The 16,833-nt window shown below is 37.9% G+C and overlaps 1 protein-coding gene across 1 annotated transcript in view; it reads right to left on the reverse strand.

The window, feature by feature from the left end:
- Positions 1 to 7,625: 7,625 nt before the first annotated feature.
- Positions 7,626 to 16,833, reverse strand: part of tnnt2a (troponin T type 2a (cardiac)) — a 37,356-nt gene continuing 28,148 nt past the window's right edge. Inside the window, exons 9-14 of the mRNA XM_060845024.1 lie at positions 13,690 to 13,767; positions 13,488 to 13,601; positions 10,318 to 10,430; positions 9,942 to 10,032; positions 8,914 to 8,954; positions 7,626 to 7,903 (exon numbers count right to left, since the gene is read on the reverse strand). Coding sequence (XP_060701007.1) covers positions 7,861 to 7,903; positions 8,914 to 8,954; positions 9,942 to 10,032; positions 10,318 to 10,430; positions 13,488 to 13,601; positions 13,690 to 13,767 — 480 coding nt within the window. The 3' untranslated portion in view covers positions 7,626 to 7,860. The remainder of the gene's footprint in view (positions 7,904 to 8,913; positions 8,955 to 9,941; positions 10,033 to 10,317; positions 10,431 to 13,487; positions 13,602 to 13,689; positions 13,768 to 16,833) is intronic.

The raw sequence follows: 16,833 nt of genomic DNA on the forward strand, positions 1-16,833 counted from the left end.
AGAACTACGATGAATGACCAAATCATTGAGAATGAGAAGGTGCTCAGGAAATTGAGGAAGGTAAGCAGTAAAGATATCTCCCCAGTGGGAAATCTGGCACAATACTTGGATGAGCAAGAGAGAATGAGGTTTTCCAGTGAGAGGTGAGTGGAACAAGTTAAATTGCTTAAATGGTAAATGTGCTTGAGAATAAAAGCCAGACCAAGGCATGATTTAGAGAAAAGTGCTGCATGATCATTGTGACAGTCTGAGCGAGGCAAGTAAAGAGAGGTATGGCCAGGATGGTGGCTTCAATAAAGGGAGGGTGTCAACAATCCGTAACCAGTTTTCTATCAGGGTCAAGATATTGGTGCAAATGTCTCTAAGTCATTCATGGACTGCAAGGGCTCCTTTAATATAAATGAATAGCCATTTTGGAAGCATGAAGAGAGGAGTGAGGAGAACTAAGCTCAAGACAGATTCAAAAAGAAGGATAAATTGGTCTAGGAGTTAATTAGTCCCCAGTTATTGTATTGTTTGGGATGATTGCTGAGTGATTAGGATAGGGGCAGTTGAAATTGGAGAGGCATTGGGCTATTTGATGAGCCCTTAATAGCATGCTGAGAGAGAGATGGAGAAGTTTATTTAAGAGGAAGTTCACCCTACAATTGTGACAGGAAAGTAGGAAGATGAGGAGAATTTAACAGAGTAGAGGGTGGGGAAAACAAACGCAAGAGGGAAAGTCTTTTTAAAAAGTCTTAATGACAGGAGAAAAAGATCAAGGATGGATAGAGTGAAGAAGTAAAAAGGATGAAAATACTGAAGGGAAAATGGATGTAATGGAATTGGGTTCCAAATTGGCAGTCAAATTGCACACAGGAATGAACAGGGTCTGAAAGTGTTAACTGGAATGCATGTAGATGTTCATCTGCATGTAGGCAATGTAAGAAAGCAATATTGCTGGTGAATGGTTTTGGACACAATGATGCTTGCCACGCTGCATTTCCTGCTGTTATACACAATCAAGTTTTGCCCTGTTCTTACCTGAACTCACTCAGGAGGTCAGTAAGTGGTAGAATCACCATCGCTGTCTCAGCACTTCTTTCAATTCATCACAAAGAAGCATGACTTTCACTTATTTAAACAAGAAATATCATTTTTGAATATTTTGCCAGAATGAATGAGGCCACAAATTTGAACGTGCTCACGTGTGTACTAATTGGCACTTGGCAGTGTTATTTATAAGTTTATTATACTTAGGTTTATATTTGACTTTCCCTGCAGCAAAATATCATTCAGTTGATGTCAACAGGTTCTTGCTTAATTAGGCCCGCCTCCAACCCAGTATCTGTTTCTCCTCAGGTCATAATGACAAAGTCAATTGCTTGTGAAAACATTGTCAGAGACTGTAGCCAAAGGGTGCAACTCGTTAAACATGAATAAATAGTGATCATGAATTCCCAGCAGGGAGGCAATGTTTGAAGGGTAACAGTTCATATATATAAGCCACAGCATGTAACTCTGATTCAAAGCACAAAGTTCAGGGACTAATAGTTGAAGATGTGAAGTCAATTTTGATAATCGCTACCATATACTGTTGCAGGTTTAGTTTTCACTGTTCCCTGTGAATTTTCAAGAGATTTTATTTAGAATGGTTTTAAGTAACCAGCAAATCAATTAGTGTTGGGTAGCTATTGTCTTATGAACTCTGGTTCTTCACAGAATAGAGTTGGACATAAGTTCAAATTTCCCAGTCTCCAGACTGTCAGAAATCAGATATACCCTGACTGGTGCATTATGGGAATCCTCAGATACACTACGTAATAGTTATCCAGGAATTTTCATGTCCCAAAGGATAATTACCTTTCATTTGGAACCTTCAAAAAAGTCCCTAATTCTGAATTGCAGAGAGGGATTTTGGAGGGTTCTAGATTAGTTGGCCAGTAAATGTTAGCAGGACTTCAAACAAATTTGTAAAGAGATCTCAGTTATCTGTAAGAATAATAGAGTGGTTATGGTAGGGGATTTTAACTTTCCAAACATAGACTGGGACTGCCATAGTGTTAAGGGCTTAGATGGAGAGGAATTTGTTAAGAGTGTACAAGAAAATTTTCTGAGTCAGTATGTGGATGGACCGACAAGAGAAAGTGCAAACACTTGACCTACTCTTGGGAAATAAGGCAGGGGAGGTGACAGTGGGGGAGCACTGTGGGGCCAGCGACCATAAGTCCAGTAGGTTTAAAATCATGAAGGAAAAGGATAGAACAGATCTAACAGTTGAAGTTCTAAATTGGAGGAAGGCCAATTTTGACAGTAAGAGGCAAGAATTTTCAAAATCTGATTGGGGGCAGATATTTGGGGGTAAAGGGGTGGCTGGAAAATGGGAAGCCTTCAGAAATGAGATAATAAGAATCCAGAAACAGTATATTCCTGTTAGGGTGAAAGGAAAGGGTGGTAGGTGTTGGGAGAGCTGGATGACTAGAGAAATTGAGGGTTTGGTTAAGGAAACAAAGGAAGCGTATGTCAGATATAGACAGAAGAGATCAAATGAATCCTTAGAAGAGTATTAAGACAGTAGGAGTATACTTAAGAGGAGGGCAAAAAGGGGTTATGAGATAACTTTGGCAAATAGGGTTAAAGAGAATTCAAAGAGTTTTTTTGAATACATTAAGGATAAAAGGGTTATTAGGGAGTGAATAGGGTCCCTCAAAGATCAGCAAAACAACCTTTGTGTGGAGTCGTAGGAGATGGGGGAGATACTAAACGAGTATTTTTCATCAGTGTTTACTGTGGTAAAGGACATGGAAGATATAGAATGTGGGGAAATAAATGTGACATCTTGAAAAATGTCCATATTACAGAGGAGGAAGTGCTGGATGTTTTGAAAAATGCATAAGTGTTGCTGAACAAAGAGACCTTGAAGTGCAGGTTCAAGGCTCCTTGAAAGTAGGGTCACAGGTAGATAGTATAGTGAAGGTGGTGTTTGGTATGCATTCCTTTATTGGTCAGAGCTTTGAGTATAGGAGTTGGGAGGCCATGTTGCAGCTCGACAGGATGTTGCTTAGGCCACTTTTGGTATATTGTGTGCAAGTCTGGTCTCCTTCCTATCGGAAGGATGTGGTTAAACTTGAAAATGTTCAGAAAAAATTTACAAGGATGTTGCCAGGGTTGGAGGATTTGAGCTATAGGGAGAGGCTGAATAGGCTGGGGCTATTTTCCCTGGAGCGGCAAAGGCTGAGGCGTGACCTTATTAAGTTTATAAAATCATGAGGGGCATGGATAGGATAAACAGGTAAAGTCTTTTCCCTGGGGTGAGGAAGTCCAGAACGAGAGGGCATATGCTTAAAGTGAGAGGGGAAAGATATCAAAGGTATCTAAGGGGCAACTTTTTAACGCAGAGGGTGGTTCATGTCAGAAGAAGTAGTGGAGGCTGGTACAATTGCAACAGTTTAAAAAGCATCTGGATGGGTATTTGAATAGGAAGCCTTTAGAGGGCTATGGGCCAAGGTCTGGCAAATGGGACGAGATTAGTTTGGGATATCTGGTTGGCATGGATGAGTTAGACCGAAGGGTCTGTTTCCATGCTGTACATCTCTATGACTCTATGATTTAAATCTGCTCTAACTCCTGGAAATCTGTAAAACAGACTCTCGCTTCCAACTCACCACAAGATGGATCGCCAATCATTTACCCAGATTTAACCTCCCCTACCCAAACACCTGATCCAACAATTTGAACACCCAATACTCCTGTAAATGCGATCCAGCTCCCTCCAACAAACAGCCTTCCTTCAATACCACATGGCCACATTGCCCATGCCTCCCAACTCTGACACTCTCCTCCCACCTCATTGAGTGATATGCTTCTGTCTATGCCTCATCTCTTCTCAGACAGTGATGCTATTGTTTTCACTTTGCAATACTAATTCACCTCTGTTGTAAACAACCTTCCTTCAATAGCTATTGACCCATTTCATGCAGGACACACATTAGAGGAAACACAATCATCATCCCATTCTGCTTTTCACCTCACCCATTGTCCCAGCTATTCTTCATAACAATCTAAAATACCAGTCTGAATAGATACTGATGACAACTGGGGATACCTAGAAGCTGACACATCACTCAATTAGATTATATTTAAGCTATAGTGTATGAAATGTCACCAGAGGAACATTAGACAATGGCTTTGAAATTAGATCTTGAAGATAATTGGAGATTTGGGTCAGCAACAGAATTATAGGCACATAAGAAATTGAAATAGACCATTCAGCACCTATAAAGCCTGCTCTGGAATGTAGCAAAATCATGTATGATCTATCAAAGGTTTCACGGAGTCATACAGCACAGTCCAACCAGTCTACGTCCAATTAGTCTCACTTACCTGCTCCTGGCACGCATCCCTTCTAATCTTTCCTATTAACGTACCTATCCAAATGTCTCTTTAGCGTTGTAATTTCACCCGCATCTATCAGTTGTTCAGGAAGTTCATTTCTCACGCTAACCACTCTTTGTGTAAAACACTTGCCCCCTCATGTCTTTTTTAAAATCTCGCTCCTCTCACCTTAAAACTGTGCCCCTTAACCTTGAAATAGAAAGGACAAGTCCCATTCTCAAATCCTCTTTGGAATCAACTCATCACAATCTTCAAATCCCCAAATTTTCAACTATCTATCTACCTTTTTAAATGCTTAGTGATCTATCCACAACTCTCTAGGGTATGCTTAATAGACATTTACTGTTTTCTGAGGGAAGAAATTCCTCCAACCCTTTCATCTCAGGAGCCAGCTTCATGAATATCTTTTGAATGGCCCCCAATGCCAGTATAAACTTCCTTAAATATTTGACCAAAACCATTCACAGTATTTCAGGTGTAGCCTCACCAACATCCTGTTCCTTATGTCCTCATTGCTAAATATCCTTCCACCTATTTTTGTATTGTCAACTAATGTGGATGCATTATCTACATTAATAACTTGAAGCAGGCAATACGTATTGAGTAATTTGAAACTCTAGGACTGTTCCTCTTGGTACTCCACTAGTAGTGTTTGATTTCAACTGTTTTAATCAAAGTTTGATTTCTCTTCTCACAGATGCTGCCAGACCTGCAGTGCTCTTCTGGCAAATTCTGTTTTTGTCTCAATTAATACTAACTCATTGCCACCAATACCATGAGCTCCTATCTTGTGCAATAACCTTTTATGTAACACCTTATCAAATGCCTTCCGGAAATCCAAATATATCTACCGGTTCCCCTTTCTCAATTCTGTTTGTTAGATTCTCAAAGAACTTCAGCAAATTTGTCATACATAGTTTCCCTTTCAAAAAATCATGTTGCTTATAATCAATTGTGTTAAGCGTTTTTTAAATATTTTATTTTTTCTTTCCCCTAATAACAAACTCCAGCATTATCCTACTGGCAAACCAGTTTGGCAGTCTCCTGCTATTGGTTTCCTTATCGTCTTGAAGAGAAGCATCACATTAAAAGGTTTTCAAATTGTTTGGAATCTTCCCAGAATCCAGTGAGTTCTGGGATATTTTGACCAATGCCTCCTCGATCTCAGTAGCCATTTCCTTTAAATCTCTTGAATGCAGGCCATCAGGTCCTTCAATTTTTCTGACATTAGTCCCATTAATTTTATGAATATTTTACTCCTCACAATAGAGTCTGTTATAAAATCTTTCTTCCAGGAGCACCTTGCTTCTGTTTATCATTGGGATGTTTGTGACCTCTATTGCGAAGACTAGTGTAATATATTGGTTTAACTATCTGCCATTTCCCTGTTCTCCAATATTAATTCCCAACTTGCATCCTCCAAAGGTCACACACTTACTTTAGCAACTCTTTTTCTTATCATACATGAATAGAAGAGAATTAGAGTAGAGGAAGATGGCAGAAATGGTAGTATCTGAGCAGGAATAAAAGTTGATGGTGCATGTTGGGATATGGCAGTAAAAACATCAGGACCAGAAACAATTTATTAACTTACATTAAAAGATCTGGCTGTTGTCAGCAGTTTCCTCAATTGCAATCTTGGCGATTACCTTTGTCCCATCACCCTTTCCACTTTAATGTGTAATGCGGGCACCACTGTCAACAAAGCTGTGATCTGACTTTTGAAGCCTCTTTTCTGTTTAATAGTTCATTAATAGGACTAATGTCAGAAAAATTGCAAAAACCTGATGACATGAACCCAAGAGATTTTAAAGAAAATGGCTACTGAGATCATGGAGGCATTTGTCAAAATATTCCAGAGCTCATTTGTTTCTGGGAAGATTCTAACCGATTAGAAAACCTTTTAATATGATACTTCTCTTCAAGATGAGAAGGAGACCAAAAGCAGAAGACTGCCAGTCTAATCTGTCACAGTGTATGGTGCAGTGCTAATGAGATGGCAGCCTTTAGTGTGTGCATGCAAGAACAAATGTTTCGCATGGTTTATATTTTAACTGAGTTAAGGTTATGAATATGCAGATTTGGAAAAAAAATGTAAAATGTGATTACACATCACACAGTAATCTAGTATGACCACAGGCATTTTGTTTTATTACAAGACCAGTGTATTAAATGCAACTATGTTTGTGGTCTCCTCAGACCTGTACACTAAGGAGTATTTATTATGTTGTATAAGGAAACAAACTATTTGGAAGTATTGTGTTCCACAGTTGGACATATATTTCCGTTGATACCAGGGATAATTGCATTTTCAATGGATTTAACTTGACTGGCATGTTGATGTATTAAATAGACCTAATCAAACAGGTATTCTGTAAGGAGAAACTTTGTGCATTCAAACTGGGATTTCATGAAAATAAAACAAAGAAATGTTAATAATTAAACATTTCTCTATTGCAGCTTTAATGATACAATGGAAAGGTAACTTAAACAATTCTTAAATAGTTATGAACTGAATCTAATAGATAATACTCATATGCGGCAAACATCAAAAATTCTATTTCACAGCTAGGATATCAGTAACAAAGTTGCATCATAAATCAGCTCTAGCTCATTTTCGATGACTGTGAGCCAATTAGAGCATTTGCCATAATTAAAGAAGCCAGAATTGGGCATATTAATAAACACATGCACATAATTCATTTGACTTTGTGCAGATGTTCATCATATTGTGTGATTAACAGTGACTTTTGTTCACGGCAGTTATTTTACACATTAAAACTCGAACAACGGTTTTGGCTCATGAATATTCTCTTGAAATTCAAAATGCTCACTGTTTTGACTGTGCATTGTTATGTCCCCAACATTTGGCATTTTGGTTCAATACATATGCTGAGTCATCATAAACTAGAATTCAGAGAACGAACAAGGCTCAAATCTTCACTGTCTCTGCAATTGCAGTTTCTTTTCTGGAGAAACATTAGCTCAGAAATAAAATAATTAGGCATTTTCATGAAACATTCTCTACAAATTAGTTGGAAATGTTCAAATGCCTCAAGTCATCAGCTTTATCCACTTGACAGTCGAGCAGAAAATAGTCATCCTGAAATAATTTGCCCATCAGCAAATAAAAAAAAAGTTTAACTGTGGTTTGCAGTGATTTGCTTTCATTATTATTTAAATAAATGGTCAGATTTCATTCATGACAAAGAACAACTATTATGCAAAACATTGACCACTTTGAACCACAAAAAAAATGAAATACTTAAAATATAACAAGGGTTTTGTCATCATAGATACTAAAACATTGAATGACATGATAACTACAATAGTCAAATTAGAATGTTCTTTCAAAGAAACTAAAGGAGAAGAATTAGACAGGACGTGATAGGAGTTGAATGAGAGTAGTAGAACAGTTGCAATTGAGATTATGGGATCATTTGACAAATGCTTCTGCCAAATATCAGACGTGATTCCATATTTCCCTCATTTCCAACGACCTGAAACTTTCCCCTTGCCACGCTTTGAGCTAAAAGGGGAAAAAATAGCAACGAATTATTGCAGTTTTTTTCAACCTCACATTACATAGAATTTGCAAGAAAGAAACAAGTCTTTTAAGCTGATAATTATGCTCCATAATATTCTCCTCTCACTTGATTCCATCTACTTTATTAGCTTATTTTTTCTATTTCTTTGACCTTCATGTATTTGTCCAAGTTCTCCTTAAATGGGTCTTTGCTTTTCAAATCTGGGTATGCATGTCACAATTAATTATTTAGCAAGAGGTTAAAGAGAACCTAAGAGAATAACAAGTATTACATGTGATGAAAATGGGGGAATTATAATGAAGTAATAATCTAAGAGATTATTTCAGTATGGGTTGATTTAAGAAATCAGAATTTATAGAACAAAATCAGATAATAATAGTCTTGGCAATTGTCAATCAATTATTGCTAATTGATGGAAGAGGTAGTGATATTGTCATATTATCACTGGAATAGTAATTCAGAAACTCATGGGGACATGAGTTTAAATCCCATCACCACACTTAGAGGAATTTAAATTCAAATTCAAGTTAACAAGTCAAAAATGAGATGAAATAGTCTCCACTTGCCCTGATGAAAGCAGCTCCAATAACATATAAGAAGCTTGACATCATCCAGGAGAAAACAATCCACTTGACTGCGTACACATCTAACACCTTCAACAGTCACCACTTATATCACCGATGCACTGTGGCGGCTGTGTGTTCCATCAAGAAGATGCACTACAGCAACTTGCCACAGCTTTTTAGGCCATATCATTCAACCCCACAGCTTGCACCATCTACAAGAACAACACATCAGATCCATGGGTGCATCATCACCCCTCATTTTCCCTCTACATTACACAATGCCATAACTTGGAACATTATGATGGAACAAGTTAAAAAAAAATCCAGCTTTTACAGAACACTAAACTGTGATTTGAATGGTCCAGTAAGGAGTGGTATTGATCGTGCCAACATCATAAAAGTGATATTGAGTGTTCAAAACTTACACCTTCTGATGATCATTGACTCGGTTTCGAAGTACATTAATCTGCAAGACAATAAGAAGTTCAAGAAATACTTAAACAGGTCAAATAAGTGAGCAATCCCACGAGTGAGAAAAAACAATTTCATTTAATGAATATTGCTGTCCTAATTCCTGTAGCATTTTGTTATTTTTAATCATCTCCAATGAACATTAATTGAAATGAAATATATAGCATAGAAAGTATGTTGTCAATGAAATCTACATTTTTCTGTTATGGTATTTCCACTTAGGTATGCTTAAGAGGGTGTATTCACTTAACTCTGAACCACTGTACGTTTTTTTCTAGTTTATTGCCATATTCAATTGAAACACCCAGTATTATTGAGTCTTTAGAGGTCAGTTCAGGGTTGGGGTAAGGTCTAGTGCTTCAGAATAGCTGAAATATCATAGCTACATAAAAGGAAGGGTCAACTATTTCAATGCTGGGAACAGCGGACCATTGGAACTCAGTGCTAGATTAAAGCCCATTTCCACCACATATACAACTTACAATTTTTAAGAGTAGATATGAATACACATAAATATTTTGTCCTTTGATTGCAAAAGGCTACTTTCTTAAAAACAAAACTGATTCAGCATCATCCATAGCTATTTTTGACATAATTTCAAGGGTGATCAGTATAATATTATTACTGCTTGACTGTTTTCAGAACCAATTATCATCAAAATGGAGGGTTGTAGGTTCACAGTTTGATTAATATCTCCAAGATTCCTTGCCAGTGGAATAAATAATCTCTATTTCATAATCTTTTCATAGTGCATGTGTTTATATCTCCTCTTACATTATAAAGATTTTCTGGAGTTAATAGAAAATTCTGGAGTTAAGTCACATTGATGCACAGGATGTAACTGGTTCACGAAAAAGTGGTTCACTTTCTAGCTTTGGGTGCAACACTGTGATGTATTTGTCAAAAAGCAAACTGAATGTACGTAGTTGGTTAAAAACATGTAAAATTTTAATCTAGCAACAATATTCATACTTCTACGTACCTCATATTTCTGTTGTTTCATTTTCTCCTGTAAGTCAAATTTTTCTGCTTCCAGTTGGTACAGCCACTTCCACAGCTCCCTGCCTTTCTCCCTGTTCACACAGTAAAATAAACATTGCAGAATGCTTGAAATATTATTCTAATTTTGATTGGAGTCCTTTCTGAAAATTCTAAGTTAGCAATGACATGAAAAGCAGATGAACTCTGTTGTATGTGCCTAAAATATTATGAATTCCCCTGTTTTCCTATTGGAATCCTGGTGACACTATGAAGCAAATCAGTGTAAAAATAGAATAACTATTTAAGACTACAATATTTCTCAAACAGACTCAGGGAAACAGATGTATAAAGAAACAACAAAGCAAGTTCATCCTTACTTCAGTTCATCTTCATTCAGGTCATCAATATCTAAAGATTTGCGTCTTTCTGCCAGGATTTTCTTCTTCTTTTCTCTCTCCGTTTGTCTTTTCCCTCCTCGGCGACTTTCAATCTGATGGAAGGACAGTGATTAGTTTGACTTAATCCTATAATTCATTGCTGTTTTAATCAAATTGGAATGTCACTCACAAAATGGCATTCTAGTTTTTCTGAGACTAAGAAAACATTTTCAATTAAAAAGTATTTGGTGGAAGAATGAAATTGAAGGAGTGAAGGACTTTCCAAAAAAATAGTTGACTTTTCAACAACTCTGAAGAATTTACCAGTAATTTAGTTTAATGCTTCAACAGACAACTATATGTAAATGACTCATGCTAATAAAATGCATACATATTGTACAAATAATATATTAATAACCTGAATGAGGAACATGATTGTACAATCACCAACTTCACAGATTACACAAAAATAAATGTGAAGGCAAGTGTTGAGGATAATGCATGTGTCTGCAGAAGGACTTAGACAGGTTATGTCAGTGGGCAAAGACTTGCCAGATGGAATGCAAGGCTATGCATTTGGCAGGGAGAATAAAGGAACTGAATGTTACTTGAATGGGGAAAGACTATGGAAAACTGCAGCAGACAGTGTTTTGGAGGCTCCTCATGCATAAATCACAAAAACCTACCTTACAAGTTCCAGAGGTAATAGGGGAGGCAAAGAGGGAATGTTCAGAGGGAATCAAGTTTAAAAGTAGGAGGTTTTCCTAAAACTATATAAGATGCTAGTCAGACCACAGCTGTTTTGGGCCTGTATCTAAGGAAAGTGAGACCAGCCTTGGAGGCGTTTTGGGGAAGGTTCACTAAGTTGATCTGGACATGTGTGGTTTTCTTTATGTGGAAATGTTAAATAGATTGGGGTTGTATTCTCTGGAATTTCGAAGAATGAGAAGCAACCTTGGGAAAAATTGTTAGGGAATTTGACAGGATAGATGTTGAGAAGTTGTTGGAGAGTCTAAGACCAGAGGTCATAATTTCAGAGTAAGGGCTCACCCATTTAAGACAGAGATGAGGAGGAATTTCTTCTCTCAAATGGTAGCAAGCCTATGGAATTTTTGACTTCTGAGAACTATAGAGGCTAGGTCAATTTGCAAGTATGTTCAACTCTGAGAAAGATAGATTTTTCATGAGCAAAGGGAACCAAGAGTTATGGAGAAAAAGCAGCAAAGTGAAGTTGAGCTTACTCAGATCAGCCAACTTAATGATGCAGCAAACTTGATGGACTGAATGGCCTACAACTTATTGTCTGGAATAAAAGTGTTTTATCCTTCATTCTAGTTTGAGATATTGCCCAACTTCTAGTACTTCAAAATTCGTAGTTCTACACAAAAAAAATTCAATAAACTTTGTTGGAAATAATCATTGTTAACTTTAAATAAAAGGACTTGGGCTTTCTCATGGCCAAAGGGTCATTGGATCAGCAAAGTCTGGAGTTGCATATCAGGACCTGACAAAATGCGTGATTCAGCAGACTCCTGTGGAACTGCCTGGAAAATTGAAATGTCTGATAGGCAATTCTTTTGCTTCTGGAACCCTTAAAGTTGGAAACTTAAGAAGGTTCTACCTTGACAAAGCTTAACAGTTACCCATGAAAATTTAAAGAATTTAAACATTCTACTCCAATTCCTGGCTAATTATTAAACTGATTCACCACTGAACCTCACACAGGCTGGCACCACACTTGAGCTAAAAAAAAGATTCTACCCTTTTATCTGTTTACATCTGTCACTGGTCCATGAAGGATCAGCTGGATTCATTCCAACCCCTTTCCATCTCATACCTCTGATGTTACCTTCAGTATTCATTGAATATTGGCATCTGACATAAGTCCCAAATGAGAATGGTTTGGGCCTTTTGCTGACTATCGCGTGCAGAGTGGCATTCTGCTGAGTGGGAATTAATATACCTTGCTCTGCTAATATCTATTCAAAGTTCAGGTCATTTGAAAAATTTCTTACTGTGTCAGAGGTCCAATTTATGGACCAACCAGACCTCGGAAATGAAGCAGAAATACAATCTATCGCTTGTGCCTTTGGGTTTTGAAGATTTGAGGTATCAGCTTCATAAGTTAATTCAAAGAGGTGACTGAAGCTGGGAATTGAATATTCACTCTTTAGTCACCATGTCTTAGTAAGAAATATTATATATCATACTTTGATTTCTATTTGTGCTATCAGTTTATCCATCTTATTACGAATGCCACGTGCATTCAGATAAAAAGCCTTTAATCTGTTTTGTTTACCAAATCTGACCTTATTTACTGGTGCACTCATCCTTGTACACTATGCCTTCTTGGCACAATCTGGTTATTATCTACTTGTATCAATACTCTGCACTAAAATAAAGGCAAAGTACTGAAAAAAAAGGAATCATGTTGGACTTAAAATATTAACTTTGTTTCTCTTTTTGCAGATGTTACCAGATCAATTCAGTTTCTCCAGAACTTTCCCTTTTTACTTTGTTAACTTGCATCATTGCTTTGTCATTTCTCTTCAAGTTTCCAAATCTCTCCTCACAAGACTTCTGCCCCAATGCGTAGGCTAATACCCTTGCCTCCTCTCGCTAACCCTCTTAATTGTCTTGCCAGTGTAATGATTCTTGTGAAGGTCATTCCAATGATACAGCTCTCTTTTTCCCCAGTACTGGCACCACAACTCCATAAATCAACTCCCAATTCTGCCCCACCAATACTCGAGCCACACATTCAAATCTCTAATGTTATTTATCCTGCATCAAATTGCTTGTGATTCAGATAATAATCCAAAGATTACTTTTAGTTTAGCCCCCAGCTGCTTAAACAGACACCAATTATTCTGGATCATCTTAAATTGAACCAGCTCTGTAGTACAAACTTAATTTCCATTTGCCAAATTCCATTGGAATTAGAGTGTTGAATTTTAATTACTGAACAAATCATCTATGTTAATGCTGAAATGGAAGACTTAACCAAAGATAGCTTAAATTATGCAACGGTATGTGTAGACTATCTCATAAAGGCAAATGTCTTCAATACAATTCATTTATAGACAATAATAAGAACAACAATGCTTGTTCAGACTAACTAAGATATCTTGAATTAGCAGTTTAAGTAATAGTATAGATGTAATAGTTACCTTTTGCATGTAACCTCCAAAGTGCATGGACATATTTGACATAGTCTTTTTCTTTTTTGCATCTTCTTCTGCTCTCCTTCTTGATTCTTCCTCTTCTTTCCTGGCTCTTTCCTCCTATCGTAATATAAGTACACAAATATCAATTCCTTCTGCAGCTCTTAAAATATATCCTGAAGATATTTTAACAAAGATCATTGCTTACTGCAATCCTGGATTGTCGCTCCTTTTCTTTCTCAGCCTGAATCCTATGCTGTTCTGCTCTTTCTGCTCGGCGGTTCTCCTGTAGAGATAGAAATTAATTTAATCAGAAATTTTTGGCATGCGAAGTAATAGAAACATGGAATGATTATAGCACAGAAGGAGGTGCTAGACCTCTGAAGAAACAACATACCTAGTGCCACTTTCCTGATTTTTCCAATGCCCGTGATATCTTTCCTCTTTAGATAATGATCCAACTTCCTTTTGAAATCCTCAGATGGCTATGCTTGCAGCATAGTCTCAGGCAGTGCTTTGTTTATCACTTCCAATCAGACATTGTGTGAAAAAATATTTTACTCACCTTATTTGTTTATTAGTATAAAGCTTTCCTTCTGGTTTTAATTCCTTCCACAAATGGGAACAATTTCTAATTATCTATTCTGTCCAGACACCTCATGATTTTGAGTATCTCTATCAAATTTCCTCTCTACCTCACTAAGGAAATACAACCATTTCTCTCTTTTTTTTTTAACCTAATTATATTTCTCATCCTTGTAACAATTCTTATGAATCTGTTCCACAATCTCTCCAATACTTTTGCATCCGTGAACACTAAAGCCTAGGTCATTAATATAAATCACAATAACAAGATTCCAAATGTTACAAAATATTTCTCCTGTCCAAAAAGAATGACCATTCACCACTGCTCTCAGTTTCCTGTCACTCAGGTAGTTTAATATCTCTGTTGTTGTTATCACTTTTGTTGAATTAACTCTAACTTTGCTTAGCAGTGTGTGCACTTTATTAAGTAGCATAAATCTGTGTCCAAACACAAACCATATTATCTTCAACAACCCTCTCTATTACCACAAAAAAAGTTACTCCAGCAAGTTAGGCATTAATCTGATGAAGGGCTTATGCTCGAAACGTCGAATTCTCTATTCCTGAGATGCTGCCTGGCCTGCTGTGCCTTGACCAGCAACACATTTGCAGCTGTGATCTCCAGCATCTGCAGACCTCATTTTTTACTATTCTAAATCAACCAGTATTAAACCCAGTTACTATTAACTGTCCCGATTTATTGTTTCCAAAAGCTTCCCCACTGTTGAAGTTAAACTGACTGGCCTATCCTGCTGGATTTATCTTTCCCCTGTTTTTAAAGATTGGTGTAACATTTGCAATTCTTTAGTCCACTGATGCCACACTAGTTGAAGCAAGTTTGAAAAACAATGGCCAGTGTCTCCACAATTTCCACTCACACTTTCTTCAATATCCTTGCATGAATCACATTCAGTCCTGGTGTCCTGGCAACTTTATACAGACAAGAGTCTGAAGGGCTTTTGCCCGAAACGTCGATTCTCCTGCTTCTCGGATGCTGCCTGACCTGCTGTGTTTTTCCGGCTCCACACTCTCGACTCTAATCTTCAGCATCTGCAGTTCTCATTTTTGTCAACTTAATATAGACAGCCTATCCAAAGCATCCCCTTTATCAATTTAAAATTCTCTAAGTGTCTGAACTACTTTCTCTTTCACAATGACTTGGCCAGTGTCTTCACAGGTGTTCAAGGTTGCAGGAGTGTACCGGCAAGCAGGAAGGTGGTTTGTAATGTGTCTACCTCAATGCCAGGAGCATTCAGAATAAGGAAGGTGAACTTGCAGCATGGGTTGATACCTGGGACTTCAATGTTGTTGTCATTTCAGAGACATGGATAAAGCAGGGACAGGAATAGTTGTTGAGGTTCCAGGGTTTAGATGTTTCATCTTTACATAAGCATCTTCCTTCCTCTTGACAAGTGATTCAAATTCTTTAGTAAACCATGGCTCCCTCGCTCGGCCACTTCCTCCCTGCCTGACAGGTACATACTTACCAAGGACAAGCAGTAGCTGTTCCTTGAACACCCTCCACAGGGAAGGTGGTCAAAAGGGAAGGGGGTGTCATTGTTAGTCAAGGATGGTATTATGGTGGCAGAAAGGACGTTTGATGAGGACTTTGTCTACTGAGGTAGAATGGGCTGAGGTTAGAAACAGGAAAGGAGAGGTCACCATGTTGGGAATTTTCTATAGGCCTCAAAATAGTTCCAGAGATGCAGAGGAAAGGACTGCAAAGATGATTCTGGATAGGTGCAAAAGAAACAGGGTAGTTATTATGGGGATCTTTAACTTTCCAAATATTGACTGGAAATGATATAGTTTGAGTACTTTAGAATGGGTTGGTTTTTGTCCAATGTGTGCAGGAGGGTTTCCTGGCACAGTATGTAGATAGGCAAACATGTGGCGAGGCCACTTTGGATTTGGTACTGAGTAATGAACCTGGCCAGGTGTTAGATATGGAGGTAGGTGAGCACTTTGGTGATAGTGACCACAATTCGGTTACGTCTACATTAGCGATGGAAAGGGATAGGTATATACCACAGGGCAAGAGTTGTAGCTGAGGGAAAGGCAATTATGACGCAATTCGGCAAGATTTAGGATGCATAGGATGGGGGAAAGACACTGCAGGGGATGGGCACAATTGAAATATGGAGCGTGTTCAAGGAACAGCTACTGCTTATCCTTGGTAAGTATGTATCTGTCAGGTAGGGAAGAAGTAGTCGAGCAAGGGAGCCATGGTTTACTAAAGAAGTTGAATAACTTGTCAAGAGGAAGAAGGAGGCTTATGTAAAGATGAGAAGTGAAGGCTCAGTTCAGGTGCTTGAGAGTTACAAGTTAGCCAGAGAGGGCCTAAAGAGAGAGCGAAGAAGAGCCAGGAGGAGACAAGAGAAAGCTTTGACAGGTAGGATCAAGGAAAACCTAAAAGCTTTCCATAGGTATGTCAGGAATAAAAGAGAGACTAAAGTAAGGTTAGGGCCAATCAAGGATAGTAGTAGAAAGTTGCACGTGAAGTCCAAGGAGATAGGAGAGGCTCTAAATTAATATTTTTCATCAGTATTCACACAGGAAAAAGACAATGTTGTTTAGGAGAATACTGAAATACAGGCTACTAGATTGGATGGATTGAGGTTCATAAGGAGGAGGTGTTAGTAATTCAGGAGAGTGTGAAAATACATAAGTCCCCTGGGTCGGATGAGATTTTTCCTAGAATTCTCTGGGAAGCTAGGGAGGAGATTGCAGAGCCTTTGGGTTTGATCTTTATGTCATTATTATCTAC

Source organism: Hemiscyllium ocellatum, chromosome 26 (genome assembly GCF_020745735.1).
Source record: "Hemiscyllium ocellatum isolate sHemOce1 chromosome 26, sHemOce1.pat.X.cur, whole genome shotgun sequence".
In the NCBI taxonomy this organism is placed as follows: domain Eukaryota; kingdom Metazoa; phylum Chordata; class Chondrichthyes; order Orectolobiformes; family Hemiscylliidae; genus Hemiscyllium; species Hemiscyllium ocellatum.